The following is a 14,706-nucleotide window of genomic DNA, read 5'->3' on the forward strand; positions in this document are numbered from 1 at the left end:
AAAATAGATCTTTACACCTCATTGCTATGGAAACCCTGTTGTCACATTAATTTAACTGTCTTCTGGGGCCCTGGCTTTCAACGCAGTGGGATCATATCAAAGAGGAAGTCTATTGATGACAGGAAAATCAAAGGGCCAGCGGAAAACAGATCAAAAGGGTATTAGAATGAACAAGTGGGAGACAAACCAATCACCTAACAATTTCAAACATATTTTATGAAGCCCTTTATGTCAGCAATGCCAAAGAGCAAGCAATACAGACGCACGGTGGCTAGGAAAAACTCCCTAGAAAGGCAGGAACCTAGGAAGAAACCTAGAGAGGAACCAGGCTGGGGGACAACAGACACTGGTGGATTATATCGAAGGACAAAACACTCAATGTTGGCATTCACTATGCTGAGTATGTTACAGGGATTTCATTCACCAAAAAATGTCAGTAGGTCCATCTAATTTTGGGTAATCCAAGAGATGATTTACATGATATGCACAATATGAGTTTTGATATGCTCATTGCATTCTAGGAGTTTTCATTTGTTCTTCTCTTGCTGCACTGAGCCTATGAGAAGTGAGAGAACATCTGAGGGGGGGGGGGGGGGGGAATAAAGGAGCAGTCCCAACCTTACCAAGACAAAGGATTGTAGTAGAGACACGCAGGACACAGGCTTAGAAAGTACACAACCAAGAAGTAACACAAAGAGGGGACAGTGTAGGGAGAGAGGTAAAGCAGAGGGAGTTGGGGAGAGAGGTGAGGAAGAGGAGAGGTGAAGCAGAGGGAGTTGGAGAGAGAAAGATGAGGAGGTAAAGCAGAGGGAGTAGATTTAAAGAGAGATGGAAAAGGGGAGGTTGAGCTGATACATACTTGGCCTCATCCACCACCTCCACCTCAGCCTGGACTGTGATTGGTGCGTTGGAGTGGGTTGCCAGAGGGTCATCGGCATTCAGCTCCCCATTGGTTGAACTGACCACCTGTGGTACACGGAGAGAGGGTTGATTCAGGTGGAGTCAATGACCGTTTCCACAACTTCACCGCTCAAAAACAGTGCCAGTCCATGACGCTCGCACGAACACAACGTATACTGCAAGTAATACCATCTATTGTGTTCTGTATCAAAATCGTATTTATTGAAATCTTATCAAGCTTTGTCAAGCAGTTTTAGCTTTTCACATTTTAAATAAATTAATGTACTTTTCAATCTTAAATGAACCTGTCCGAATATTTATCAAGCGGTGTGAGTAAAATGTGCGGCATAAGCGTATTAGACCATCCATTAAATCACACTATACTGAAGCCCTAAAATGCAGGGGCATTATTTGATGATGATTTACCCTATTTAGGATTTTTTTAATCAAAAACATGCATTGCTAAACCAAGTCAACTCAACCTGCATTCTTATCACTGCACCAAACACAACAAGGATCAACCTGGTTGTATAATGTCAGTTTGTCATGGTTATTTAGTCATTTCATCTGAGCTCCTAGAGTGTGGCTCTCCTTATCTTTTTCAAGTGTTCTACTCCGCCAGCCAGCACCTCCCCTAAACAGGTGTTCTACTCCGCCAGCCAGCACCTCCCCTAAACAGGTGTTCTATTCCGCCAGCCAGCACCTCACCTAAACAGATGTTCTACTCCGCCAGCCAGCACCTCCCCTAAACAGGTGTTCTCCTCCGCCAGCCAGCACCTCCCCTAAACAGGTGTTCTCCTCCGCCAGCCAGCACCTCACCTAAACAGATGTTCTACTCCGCCAGCCAGCACCTCCCCTAAACAGGTGTTCTACTCCGCCAGCCAGCACCTCCCCTAAACAGGTGTTCTTCCGCCAGCCAGCACCTCACCTAATAAATAGGTGTTCTACTCCGCCAGCCAGCACCTCACCTAATAAACAGGTGTTCTACTCCGCTAGCCAGCGCCTCACCTAATAAACAGGTGTTCTACTCCGCCAGCCAGCGCCTCCCCTAAACAGGTGTTCTACTCCGCCAGCCAGCGCCTCCCCTAAACAGGTGTTCTTCCGCCAGCCAGCACCTCCCCTAAACAGGTGTTCTTCCGCCAGCCAGCACCTCACCTCACCTAATAAATAGGTGTTCTACTCCGCCAGCCAGCACCTCACCTAATAAACAGGTGTTCTACTCCGCTAGCCAGCGCCTCACCTAATAAACAGGTGTTCTACTCCGCTAGCCAGCGCCTCACCTAATAAACAGGTGTTCTACTCCGCTAGCCAGCACCTCACCTAATAAACAGGTGTTCTACTCCGCCAGCCAGCACCTCACCTAATAAACAGGTGTTCTACTCCGCCAGCCAGCACCTCACCTAATAAACAGGTGTTCTACTCCGCCAGCCAGCAGCTCACCTAATAAACATGTGTTCTACTCCGCTAGCCAGCGCCTCACCCAATAAACAGGTGTTCTACTCCGCTAGCCAGCGCCTCACCTAATAAACAGGTGTTCTACTCCGCCAGCCAGCACCTCCCCTAATAAACAGGTGTTCTACTCCGCCAGCCAGCACCTCCCCTAAACAAGTGTTCTACTCCGCCAGCCAGCACCTCCCCTAAACAGGTGTTCTTCCGCCAGCCAGCGCCTCACCTAATAAACAGGTGTTCTACTCCGCCAGCCAGCGCCTCACCTAATAAACAGGTGTTCTACTCCGCCAGCCAGCGCCTCACCTAATAAACAGGTGTTCTACTCCGCTAGCCAGCGCCTCACCTAATAAACAGGTGTTCTACTCCGCTAGCCAGCGTCTCACCTAATAAACAGGTGTTCTACTCCGCCAGCCAGCACCTCACCTAATAAACAGGTGTTCTACTCCGTCAGCCAGCACCTCCCCTAATAAACAGGTGTTCTACTCCGCCAGCCAGCACCTCCCCTAAACAAGTGTTCTACTCCGCCAGCCAGCACCTCCCCTAAACAGGTGTTCTTCCGCCAGCCAGCACCTCACCTAATAAACAGGTGTTCTACTCCGCTAGCCAGCGCCTCACCTAATAAACAGGTGTTCTACTCCGCCAGCCAGCACCTCACCTAATAAACAGGTGTTCTACTCCGCCAGCCAGCACCTCACCTAATAAACAGGTGTTCTACTCTGCTAGCCAGCGCCTCACCTAATAAAACAGGTGTTCTACTCTGCTAGCCAGCACCTCACCTAATAAACAGGTGTTCTACTCCAGCAGCCAGCGCCTCACCTAATGAACAGGTGTTTGTTTCTTTCGCCTCCAGACTAGTTTGTCATAACCAGTCGTGACCTGTTTCGAAGCTTGTCTTTCCAAAAACACAGGGAAAGAAGACCAAGGGCCATCAGCTTTAGGACAAAAGATGTGTGAGCACACACACCAAATCTCTAGCTCTCGCACACACACCTCCAGACTCAAGTATGCCACTGATGTGTAACATATGCCATGGACATACTTGTGGTAGACCCCGGCACATCATGTGAGGAAACGGGGCGGAGGGGGAAGTGGACAACGGACTATTGGGTCAACATGGAGTTGTAGTGTACCTGCACTGAGCCCCCGTGCCTGTCCGATGCCAGGTGGGAGGCCATGTAGGAGGAGTTTGTCCGACTGGGCTGCACTTCCCATGCTCCCCTCCGGTCAGAAGCTGCCGTCTGCTCAGGGAGTTGTGGTAGTGATGGAAGGGAAAGGGAGTGAGGGTGGGATGGGTCGTTGCGAGTTTGGGTGGAATGGGTGGGGGCGTGACCAGGTGTCATGCAAAGCGGCACGAGAAAAGAAACAAAGCAGAGATGAATAAAAAAGGTGAAGCAGGAAACTGCATTAGTGACCGAGGGCCGGATACTAACTTGGCGCTACGCACATTCCACTCAAACATTTGCTTAAATCTCCCCCACTGAAATCAATGGGTGCTATACACAAAACTAAGTTAGAGTAAGGCGTGCGCTTCACAAGTTGGGATTTGGCCCTGAGTGAACCAGTCATCACACGACAGAATAAACACAGGGCAGTTGACTACATGAAGGATTCAATCAACGGGACTGTAATACATGAATACAGTGGCAAGAAAAAGTATGTAAACCCTTTGGAATTATCTGGATTTCTGCATAAATTGGTTCATTTTTTAAATCTGATTTTTATCTAAGTCACCACAGACAAACACAGTCTGCTTAAACTAATAACACTCAAATTGTATTTTTCTTGTCTATATAGAATACATAATTTAAACACTCACAGTGTAGGTTGGAAAAAGTATGTGAACCTCTAGGCTAATTACTTCTCCAAAAGCTAATTGGAGTCAGGAGTTAACTAACCTGGAGATATTGGTTAGAGCTGCCCTGCCCTATAAAAAGCACATACAAAATTTGAGTTTGCTATTTCCTGATGTGAACCATGCCTCGGACAAAAGAGATCTCAGAAGACCCAAGATTAAGAATTGTTGACTTGCATAAAGCTGGAAAGGGTTAGAAAAGTATCTCTAAAAGCCTTGGTGTTCATCAGTCCACGGTAAGACAAAATGTTTATAAATGGAGAAAGTTCAGCTCTGTTGCTACTCTCTCTAGGAGTGGCCGTCCTGCATAGATGACTGCAAGAGCACAGCGCAGAATCTTCAATGAGGTTAAGAAGAATCTTAGTGTCAGCTAAAGACTTAAAGAAATCTCTGGAACATGCTAACATCTCTGTGGACGAGTCTACGATAAGTAAAACACTAAACAAGAATGGTGTTCATGGGAGGACACCACGGAAGAAGCCACTGCTGTCCAAAAAAACATTGCTGCACATCTGAAGGCAGAAGAGCATCTGTGGACAGATTAAACTAAAGTTGAGTTGTTTGGAAGGAACACACAACACTATGTGTGGAGAAAAAAAGGCACAGCACACAAACATCAAAACCTCATGCCAACTGTAAAGTATGGTGGAGGGAGCATCATGGTTTGGGACTGCTTTGCTGCCTCAGGGCCTGGACAGCTTGCTATTATCAAGAGAAAAATGAATTCCCAAGTTTATCAAGACATTTTGCAGGAGGTATGTAAGGCTACCTGTCCGCCAATTAAACCTCAACAGAAGTTGGGTGATGCAACAGGACAACGACAAAAAACACAGAAGTAACTTAACAGCATGGCGTCAACAGAAGAAAATATGTTTTCTGGAGTGGCTCAGTCAGAGTCCTGACCTCAACCCAATTTGAGATGCTGTGGCATGACCTTAAAAAAAGCAGTTCACACCAGTCAACCCAAGAATACTGCTGATCTGATACAGTTTTGTTAAGAGGAATGGTCCAAAATTCCTCCTGACCGGTGTGCAGGTCTGATCTGCAACTACAGAAAACTTCGGTTGAGGTTATTGCTGCCAAAGGAGGGTCAACCAGTTATTAAATCCAAGGGTTCACATACTTTCCCCACCCTGCACTGTGAATGTTTATACGGTGTGTTCAATAGACATGAAAATGTATAATTGTTTGTTATTAGTTTAAGCATACTGCGTTTGTCTATTGTTGTGACTTAGATGAAGATCAGATCAAATTGTATGACCAATTTATGCAGAAATACAGGTCATTCCAAAGGGTTCACATACTTTTTCTTGCCACTGTACGTCTCTTTTGGCAGTTTATTTAACAGTAAGAACGATAGAAGTGTCTGCATATCAACTAGCAACATTCAGCGTGTGAGCTAGGTTCAGACTGAGATTTCCCATTGTGATGTGACTGTGGTGAGGTGATGGTTAACGTCCTCAAAGCCTGATTGCCCTCTCTGGTATTTGGCCAGTGTTGAAGAATGCATGCAGAGGTGGCATGTGCAAAAGGTTAAAGGTAGCCCCTTATGAATCAAATGCTTGTCAAAGGGTTCAAAGCCACTGTGCACTGGCAAATAAAAAGTTAGCATTAAACTTAATTTCGTAAGGAACACAATTATACATAACATTTTGAACCAGGAAATACAAAAAAGTTAAATCCCAGATATACCTTTAATGTTCCGTTAAATGCCTGGAGATTTATACACATGCATCTTTGCCATTATGTGCGTCAAACAAGCCCCGCAGTCTTGCATGCATAATAAGCGTTGCAGTTGGCTGCAGCTGTGGGATCCAACCACCATTGTTTATTTAACAGAGTAAGAATGATGAGTCTGACTCAGTGGGTTACGGCCTGGAGCTGCTGTAGTTCCTCCCCACCACACCCAAGGGAGATTGGGATTCTAAAACTTGCTCTTCAGTGAGGAGGAGGAGGGTTCAGTGTTGGAGGATGTAAGTTACTCTAATCAAATCAAGCTTTATTTACATAGACATGGATGCAATGCGCTTTACAGAAAAAAAAGAAAAGAAAAATAGTACAAATGAAATATTTACAACAGAGGATAAAAAAATAAATTAACAAAAACTGAAAGACTAAAAAGCACCCTAAGGAAAAGCAGTTAAATGTGTTTTAAGATCCCTTTAAAATATGTCCACAGTTTCGGTCCCCCTCAGGTTCTCCGGCAGGCTATTCCAGAGGCTAGGTGCATAGTAACTAAAGGGGTAACGTAGCAGCCGTTATGGTGCTTGCGCCTTTATTTAAAAATACTGTGGTTAGGGCACTCCCTTGTCAAATCATCAGTGTGGATCAGGGGTCTCCAGAGCCAGTTGAACTGGCAGCTCTGGGAAAGTGGAGGTCCAGCTTACCTGATTCCTTATGGGTTGGTGCTGCGAGGGCCGGTCTCTGTGCGGGTGGCTCTCTCTCGTGATGGCAGATGCCCCAGAGTCCATGTTGACAGTCCCCACTGGTGTTGGCTATGCGGTACAACAGTAAACCAGTGTTAAATTGTAGCTAAAATACTTAGGCCTGCTCTATGTTTCCCCCCCAATATTAGTCAGTGAGTGGAGATACATACTATCTGCCTGCCAACCCAGTCGTAGGTGTAATCGAAGGTGTATCCTTTCCGTTCAAACAGCTCTGTAAACAGGGTCCTCAGGTATTCGTAGTCAGGCTTTTCAAAGAAATCCAACCGTCTTACATAACGCAAATAGGTGGCCATCTCCTCTGTAACAGCAAACACCCAATGTAGATGTAGATTTGAATGAGTCATCTGCACCATTGTGTAATGTGAGGAACAATACAACATCCTGAAGCATAGTCATGGGGCTCCAAAAGCACTCTGGCCTACAACTAGCTAAATTACCATCATCAAATTGTAAAAAAATAAAAATACAGAACATGTTGCATTGAAAACAACTTTAGAGTTGGATGAGAGAAATGGTCAGGCTGTACCTGGGAAGCTCTCACAGAGAACCTCAACGGGAGTGTTTCTTTTCGTGTCTCCGATCTTCTGGTATCGTTCTTTCAGTGTATCAGCCTGTGAAAGAACCACATAAAGTTTAACATCTGTACGTTGCTACAAACACAGCACAAGTGGGAAATCTCAGAGGACCTGCTGACATACCTTTAGTCCTTGCCACGGTAGACTCCCACGGAGGAAGTACATGAACATGTGACCCAAGGCTTCTAGGTCGTCTCGACGACTTTGTTCTATTAACAAAAACCAGTGAGAGTCACTTCAAAAAGAAGAAAACGCAGTGAGCCATGATTAGAATTTCCTTAACTTGATTTAACCCCAACCTTTTTCTGGGAAGCTGCCTCCCTTTTTGTGATAACAGTCCAAGGGCCCTAGTCACTCATAAACCCTGGCTAAGTTATACTTAGTATTTGCAACCTTGCCAACCTTATATTAAAAAAAAAAAGAAAAAAAAAAGAAAAGCTTGACAAAGAAATGTTGTCTTCTCATTGGCCAAATCCAAGCAGACATGATTTATCGAAAAGTAAACACCTCATAACCAAGTTTCACAACACTAGCATGCTGACAAAGCAGTGTCTAACATTTATGTAAATCACCCCTTCGAAATTCTTGGCAAACCAGACATACCTTTTCCCAAATGTGTGTTGATGGACATGTATCGGGCCGTCCCGGTTAAGCTCTTGTGCTCCCGGTACGGGATGTGTTTTTTGGTTTCAGGGTCGATGTACTCTTTGGCCAGGCCAAAGTCAATGATGTGGATAATGTGGTCTTTTTTGCATCCTCCGCGTCCGATGAGAAAGTTCTCAGGCTTTACGTCTCTGTAGATGAGGTTTTTAGAGTGCACATACTCCATCCGGGAGATCTGAATAGGAAAGTCACAGGACAGTCAGTAACAGAGTGGCCTACTGAACTCTGCATGGGTACACACAGACTAGACCAATAAGTTAAATCAATCAGGAAACAGAAACTCGACCAAAAAAAATCTGATCTCAGCAGGATTGGGGTCAATTATTATCCAATTATTTTCCGGGGATGAATTCATGATTAAAAAAAAGAGCCCCTTTCCAAATCATGAATTGGGAAAAAACATTTAATTACCACATTTTAAGTTCTCCTAAATTGTCCGAATTACATGAAATTGACCTCAACCTTTGAATTGTAGACCAGTTTGAACACATCTTGTAAATATAGCATTATTTGATGTTGGGAACTCACCAGCTGAATGGCAATCATTAATACAGTCTTTAGTGAGAAGGTCCTGTCACAAAGGTCAAAGAGGTCTTCTAAACTGGGGCCCAGCAGCTCTAGGACCATGGCATTATACTTCCCACAGGGCCCAAAGTAGAACACCTGGGGCAGGCCTTCCGCTGAAAGAGACCGCAGGAGAAAAAGACTATTAAAAAAAGGCAGCTTCTAGTTATTGCCTTGTTGCCTGCTGACATAGTAAACCACATGTAGGTCGGTCTGACAAGTTTTCAATAGACCATTTGAATTGTGTTACACTCCTGTGGACCCACGCACTAAAAGCAGCATTGAAGTTCTGGGAATGAGAGGCGCTGTAGAGTGGCCTTGTGGGGGGAAAGCCTTGCATGTTATTTCTACCTCGCCTGACACTGATGAGAGAGGTTGAACCCAGGGCAGCCACAGTCATCATGGATCTCAGATCAGCCAGATGGGAGGAGTAGCACAGACACGGAGGTTCAGAGTTCAGAGACCGATGCCTGCCAGGTTTGCACTAACCAGAGGAAAAGGAGTAGTCTAAACCCAAACAGCCTGCAGAGATGGATGACACTGTTCAAACAGGGTCAACTGACTGCAGTGTGTTGAGACTAATGCTCTATGTAGGCTACAGATGTAGGATCTTAAATTTGATCACCCTGTTGCATGAGAACTTTCCCACAATGTAGGAGATTTAAAATGTCTAGTGTATTTGATGTGTAACTTCTCTAGGGTAGGGGGCAGTATTTTGACGTCCGGATGAAAGCCGTGCCAGTAGGAAACTGCCTGCTACTCAGGCTCAGAAGGTAGGATATGCATATTATTAGTAGATTTGGATAGAAAACACTGAAGTTTCTAAAACTGTTTGAATGATGTCTGAGTATAACAAAACTCATATGGCAGGCAAAAACCTAAGAAATATTTCCACACTTCCTGGTTGGATTTGAGGTTTGTAGTTTTTCAAGTGATTGCCTATACAGTATACAGTGACTTTGGGTTCATTTTGCACTACCTAAGGCTTCCACTAGATGTCAAGTCTTTAGAACGTTGTTTCATGCTTCTACTGTGAATAGGGAGAGAATAAGAGCTCCTGGAAGTAGACGACTGAGAAAATGACATGAGCTCAGTGGTGCGCACTCACGTGAGAGTTAGCTGTGTTCCTTTTCTTCTTTGAAGACCTTAGAATTGTCCGGTTGGAATATTACTGAAGATTTATGATAAAAACATCGTAAAGATTGATGCTATACATCGTAGTAGTGGACTAAACGCGTGAACAAAAAGAAAGTATTTGGACATAAATGGACTTTATCGAACAAAACTAACATTTATTCTGGAACTGGGATTCCTGGGAGTGCATTCCGATGAAGATCAAAGGTAAATGAATATTTATAATGTAATTTTTGTCATTTCTGTTGACTCCAAAATGGCGGGTATCTGTATGGCTTGTTTTGATATCTGAGCGCTGTACTCAGATTATTGCAAAATTTGCTTTCGCCGTAAAGCTTTTTTGAAATCTGACACAGCGGTTGCATTAAGGAGAAGTGTATCTATAATTCTTTGAATAACTGTTGAATATTTTATTAACGTTTATGATGAGTATTTCTGTAAATTGATGTGCTCATTCACCGGAAGTATTGGGAGGCAAAACATTTCTGAACATTACACGCCAATGTAAAATGTTTTTTTTTATATAAATATGAACTTTATCGAGCAAAACACACATGTATTGTGTAACATGACGTCCTATGAGTGCCATCTGATGAAGATCAAAGGTTAGTGATTAATTTTAGCTGTATTTCTGGTTTTTGTGACGCCTCTCCTTGCTTGGAAAATGGCTGTGTGGTTTTTCTTTTCTAGGCACTATCCTAACATAATCTAATGTTATGCTTTTGCCGTAAAGCCTTTTTGAAGTTGTAAAATGTGGTTGGATTAACGAGAAGTGCATCTTTAAAATGGGATATAATAGTTGTATGTTTGAGAAATTTGAATTAGCCGCCTTACTATTTCACTGGCTGTTGAATAGTGTGTCCCGCAGGTGGGACCTACCCCAGAGAGGTTAACCTGTTTGGTATAGGGGGCAGTATTGAGAATTTTGGAAAAAATATGTTCCCATTTTTAACTGCCTCCTACACCAACTCAGAAGCTAGAATATGCATATTATTGTTCAGGTTTGGATAGAAAACACTCTGAATTTTCTAAAACTGTTTGAATGGTGTCTGTGAGTATAACAGAACTCCTATGGCAGGCAAAAACCTGACAAGGTTTCAAGCAGGAAGTACCCTGTCTGACAAGGAGTCGTGCGTCTTACCTCTTTTTATTGAAAAGTAAGGATCTTAGCTGTAACGTGACAATTCCCAGGGCTCCAATAGGCTCTCAGAGCCCGCGAAATAACTGAAGGTTTACGAGGGAACCTCAGGTTGAAACATATTATCGCCTTTTGTAAGTGGATGCTCGGAGGACCTTTCAATGATGCGCGTGCATGAGTCGCTTCTGAGGAGAAATTTTATTCGGCTGTTTAGGCTCAATGCATACTCCCGGTCGGAATATTATCACTTCTCTACGACATAAATGGCATAAAAATTGGTTTTAAACAGCGGTTGACATGCTTCGAAGTACGGTAATGGAATATTTAGACATTTTTGACACGCCAATGCGCCATGCGCGACACCGCGAAGAAGCATTCTAGAACTCACGAACAAAACGTCGCTGTTTGGATATAACGATGGATTATTTGGGACCAAACCAACATTTGTTATTGAAGTAGAAGTCCTGGCAGTGTATTCTGATGAAGAACAAGCAAGGTAAGAACATCTTTCTTATAGGAAATGTGATTTTGGTGGATGCTGACCTGGGTGGGTATCTAAATAGCTAGCCCTGTAATGCCGGGCTATGTACTTAGATTATTGCAAAATGTGCTTCATCCGAAAAGCTATTTTAAAATCGGACATATCGAGTGCATAGAGGGGTAATGTATCTATAATTCTTAAAATAATTGTTATGCTTTTTGTGAACGTTTATCGTGAGTAATTTAGCAAACTGTTAGTAAATTCACCGGAAGTTTGCGGTGGTTATGCTTTTTCTGAACGTCACATGCTAATGTAAAAAGCTGGTTTTTGATATAAATATGAACTTGATTGAACAGACATGCATGTATTGTATAACACAATGTCCTAGGTGTGTCATCTGATGAAGATTATAAAAGGTTAGTGCTGCATTTAGCTGTGGTTTGGGTTTATGTGACATGATATGCTAGCTTGAAAAATGGGTGTCTGATTTTTTCTGGCTGGGTACTCTGCTAACATAATCTAATGTTTTGCTTTTGTTGTAAAGCCTTTTTGAAATCGGACAGTGGGGTTAGATTAACGAGATTCTTGTCTTTAAATAGCTGTGAAATAGTCATATGTTTGAGAAATTGAAGTTATAGCATTTCTAACGATTCAAAAATCGCACAACTGGATTTCAGTGGCTGTTACGTAGGTGGGACGAGTTCGTCCCACATGTACCAGAGAGGTTAAAAAGGCTTCTAAAGTTTGTAATTTCCACTTTGAAATTTCAGACTTGATTTTCCCTTACGAAAAACATATCAACCACTACAAAAATGTCCATTAATAATTCTATAACAATAATAATCCACACTTCCCATTGCTGCAGGATAATTTGCCTGCTTTAGCAAACCGGCTCAAATTAAGATTATACACCTGTATATAAAGGTAGTGAACCTAATACAGTAGGTTTTGTAGTGAGGTGGTTCCCAAACTGTGTTTGAAATAACTCAGTTATGCTTTCAACTTACTCTTGAAAGTTGTAATAGTAGAATGCAAAAGGTTCAATTTAGAAATTGGGTAGTGCATCATCAGTTTCTCTTGACATGTCAGTCATTGCATTCTTCAGAGAGATATTTAAAACATGTAAGAAATCTGCAGATCAACTAGCCCATGTCAGGTAACGTTTTTCTGTTACCCCCAAGATTTTGTTGTAATGTTTGAGTCACTCTAACACATGAATACACATTAGGCAGAATGGCAACGTGTAAAATTGCAGGAAATAAGCTTTAAACCTGCAAAATGTTCTCTCCGCCAACAAGAGGTGTGTGAACAATGTGTGTCATGAACAGTGCTTGTGCCAATAGAAATAGACGTGGGATGTTCCAATGCTGGAAGGAGGGGCCTGAGTGAAAAAAGTTTGGGAACCCCTGTTGTAGAGGGCTCATATGTTGACTTTCTAAAGGTTGTGTGATGAACACATCTTTAGGTTGTGTATGGCCAGTGTGAGGAGCGATGTATTCAGCACTGGTGGAAAAGGTACCCAGTTGTCATACTTGAGTAAAAGATACCTTTATAGTTAATAACTCAATTAAAAAAGTGAAAGTCACCCAGCAAAATACTATACGAGTAAAAGTATTTGGTTTTAAATATACGTAAGTATCAAAAGTAAATGTAATTGCTAAAATATACTTAAGTATCAAAAGTAAATGTAATTGCTAAAATATACTTAAGTATCAAAAGTAAAAGTTGAAATCATTTCCCATTCCTTATAATAAGCAAACCAGACGGCACAATTACATTTTCTTTCTTTTTTTACAGATAGCCAGAAGCATTTTGGTTTAGTGAGTCCGCCTGATCCGAGGCAGTAGGGATGTTCTCTTGATAAGTGTTTGAATTGGACCATTTTCCTGTCCTGCTAAGCATTCGAAATGTTACGAGTACTTTTGGGTGTCAGGGAAAATGTATGGAGTAGAAAGTACATTATTTTCTTTAGGAATGTAGTGGATTAACAGTAAAAAAAAAAAAAATCTAAAATCTAAATAGTAAAGCACAGTACAGATAGCCCAAAAACTACTTAAGCAGTACTTTAAATTATTTTACACCACTGGTATTGAGCATCGACACTGGTAAAAGTCACAAAGGAGTTAATGTGTAGGCTGTGAGTTGATTCTGTGAAGAACTCAAACTCTTAACGAAAATACACAGCATTCAATTGACTCAGTTAAATATTGCATAGGCAACATTTTTCAAATCAACACAAGTATTTTCTAAATCGCTAAAAGCTGTAGAGGTGAAAATTCTCAAAATTCAATGGTTGAATGAGAATGTCTGACATTCAATGTTGGCAGTGTTCTCCATTTTAACAGATGACAAACATTTCCCAGTCACGAGTCGAATCATAATATTGGGAAGTAGGCTATTGCTGCCCAGACGGTGACCTCTACACAACAGACAAAACAATCCAGTCAAACAATTCAAAACAAAAACCATACAACCAAACTTCAAGCAACAAAAAAAATAAAAAATGCTTTCCTATCCAGTTCAATCTGATGCCGTATAATGATTTGTTCATTATTCATGGCTAACCCCTAGTAGAGATTGGTCACCTGAATTCAAAATACCTGAGAATGTGAACTTTTAAGAACCAGCACAATCACTGCCAACCCCTGATTGGTAAATTAGATAACGATGACAAGATCCAATGACACAGGGAAAGAAGAAATCTGACAGAATGAGTGAGTTTTATCAGCTAGCATCTACAGCGCCTTCAGAAAGTAGTCACACCCCTTTACTTTTGCCTCATTTGCTTGTGTTACAGCCTGAATTAAAAAATGGATAAAAATGTAGATTTTTTTGTCACTCACCTACACACAATAACCCATATTATGAAAGTCGAATGAACATTTCATTTTATACAAATTAATTAAAAATGAAAAGCTGAAATATCTTGAGTCAATTAGTATTCAACCCCTTTATGACAAGCCTAAATAAGTTCAGGAGTAAAAATGTGCTTAACAAGTCACATAAGTTGAAAGGACTCGCTGTGTGCAAAAATAGCATTTAACATGATCTTTGAATGACTACCTCATCTATGTACCCCACACATACAATTATCTGTAAGGTCCCTCAGTTGAGCAGTGAATTACAAACACAGATTCAACCACAAAGACCAGGGAGGTTTTCCAATGCCTCGCAAAGGGCAGATGGGTTCAAATAAAAAAAGAAGACATCGAATATCCCTTTGAGCATGGTGAAGTTATTAATTACACTTCGGATGGTGTATCAACACACCCAGTCACTACAAAGATACAGAGATCCTTCCTAAGTCAGTTGCCGAAGAGGAAGGAAACCGCTCAGGGATATCACTGAGGCCAACGGTGACTTTAAACAGTGAGAGTTTATTAATGGCTGTGATAGGAGAAAACTGAGTATGGATCATCAATATCCACAATACTAACCTAATTGAGTGAAAAGGAAGCCTGTATAGAATCAAAAATATTGAAAAAATGCATCCTGTTTGCAAC

General features: G+C 42.1%; 1 protein-coding gene across 4 annotated transcripts in view; it reads right to left on the reverse strand.

The window, feature by feature from the left end:
* LOC115203506 (casein kinase I) overlaps positions 1-14,706 on the reverse strand; it is a 43,500-nt gene that overhangs the window by 3,863 nt on the left and 24,931 nt on the right. For 2 of the 4 annotated variants that reach the window (XM_029768235.1, XM_029768237.1), the window contains exons 5-12: positions 8,415-8,566; positions 7,827-8,061; positions 7,347-7,432; positions 7,175-7,259; positions 6,798-6,946; positions 6,589-6,696; positions 3,480-3,587; positions 860-966 (exon numbers count right to left, since the gene is read on the reverse strand). In XM_029768235.1, coding sequence (XP_029624095.1) covers positions 860-966; positions 3,480-3,587; positions 6,589-6,696; positions 6,798-6,946; positions 7,175-7,259; positions 7,347-7,432; positions 7,827-8,061; positions 8,415-8,566 — 1,030 coding nt within the window. The remainder of the gene's footprint in view (positions 1-859; positions 967-3,479; positions 3,588-6,588; positions 6,697-6,797; positions 6,947-7,174; positions 7,260-7,346; positions 7,433-7,826; positions 8,062-8,414; positions 8,567-14,706) is intronic. The other 2 variants (XM_029768238.1, XM_029768239.1) reach the window with 1 other exon arrangement.

The sequence above is a fragment of the Salmo trutta genome, chromosome 12, assembly GCF_901001165.1.
Source record: "Salmo trutta chromosome 12, fSalTru1.1, whole genome shotgun sequence".
In the NCBI taxonomy this organism is placed as follows: domain Eukaryota; kingdom Metazoa; phylum Chordata; class Actinopteri; order Salmoniformes; family Salmonidae; genus Salmo; species Salmo trutta.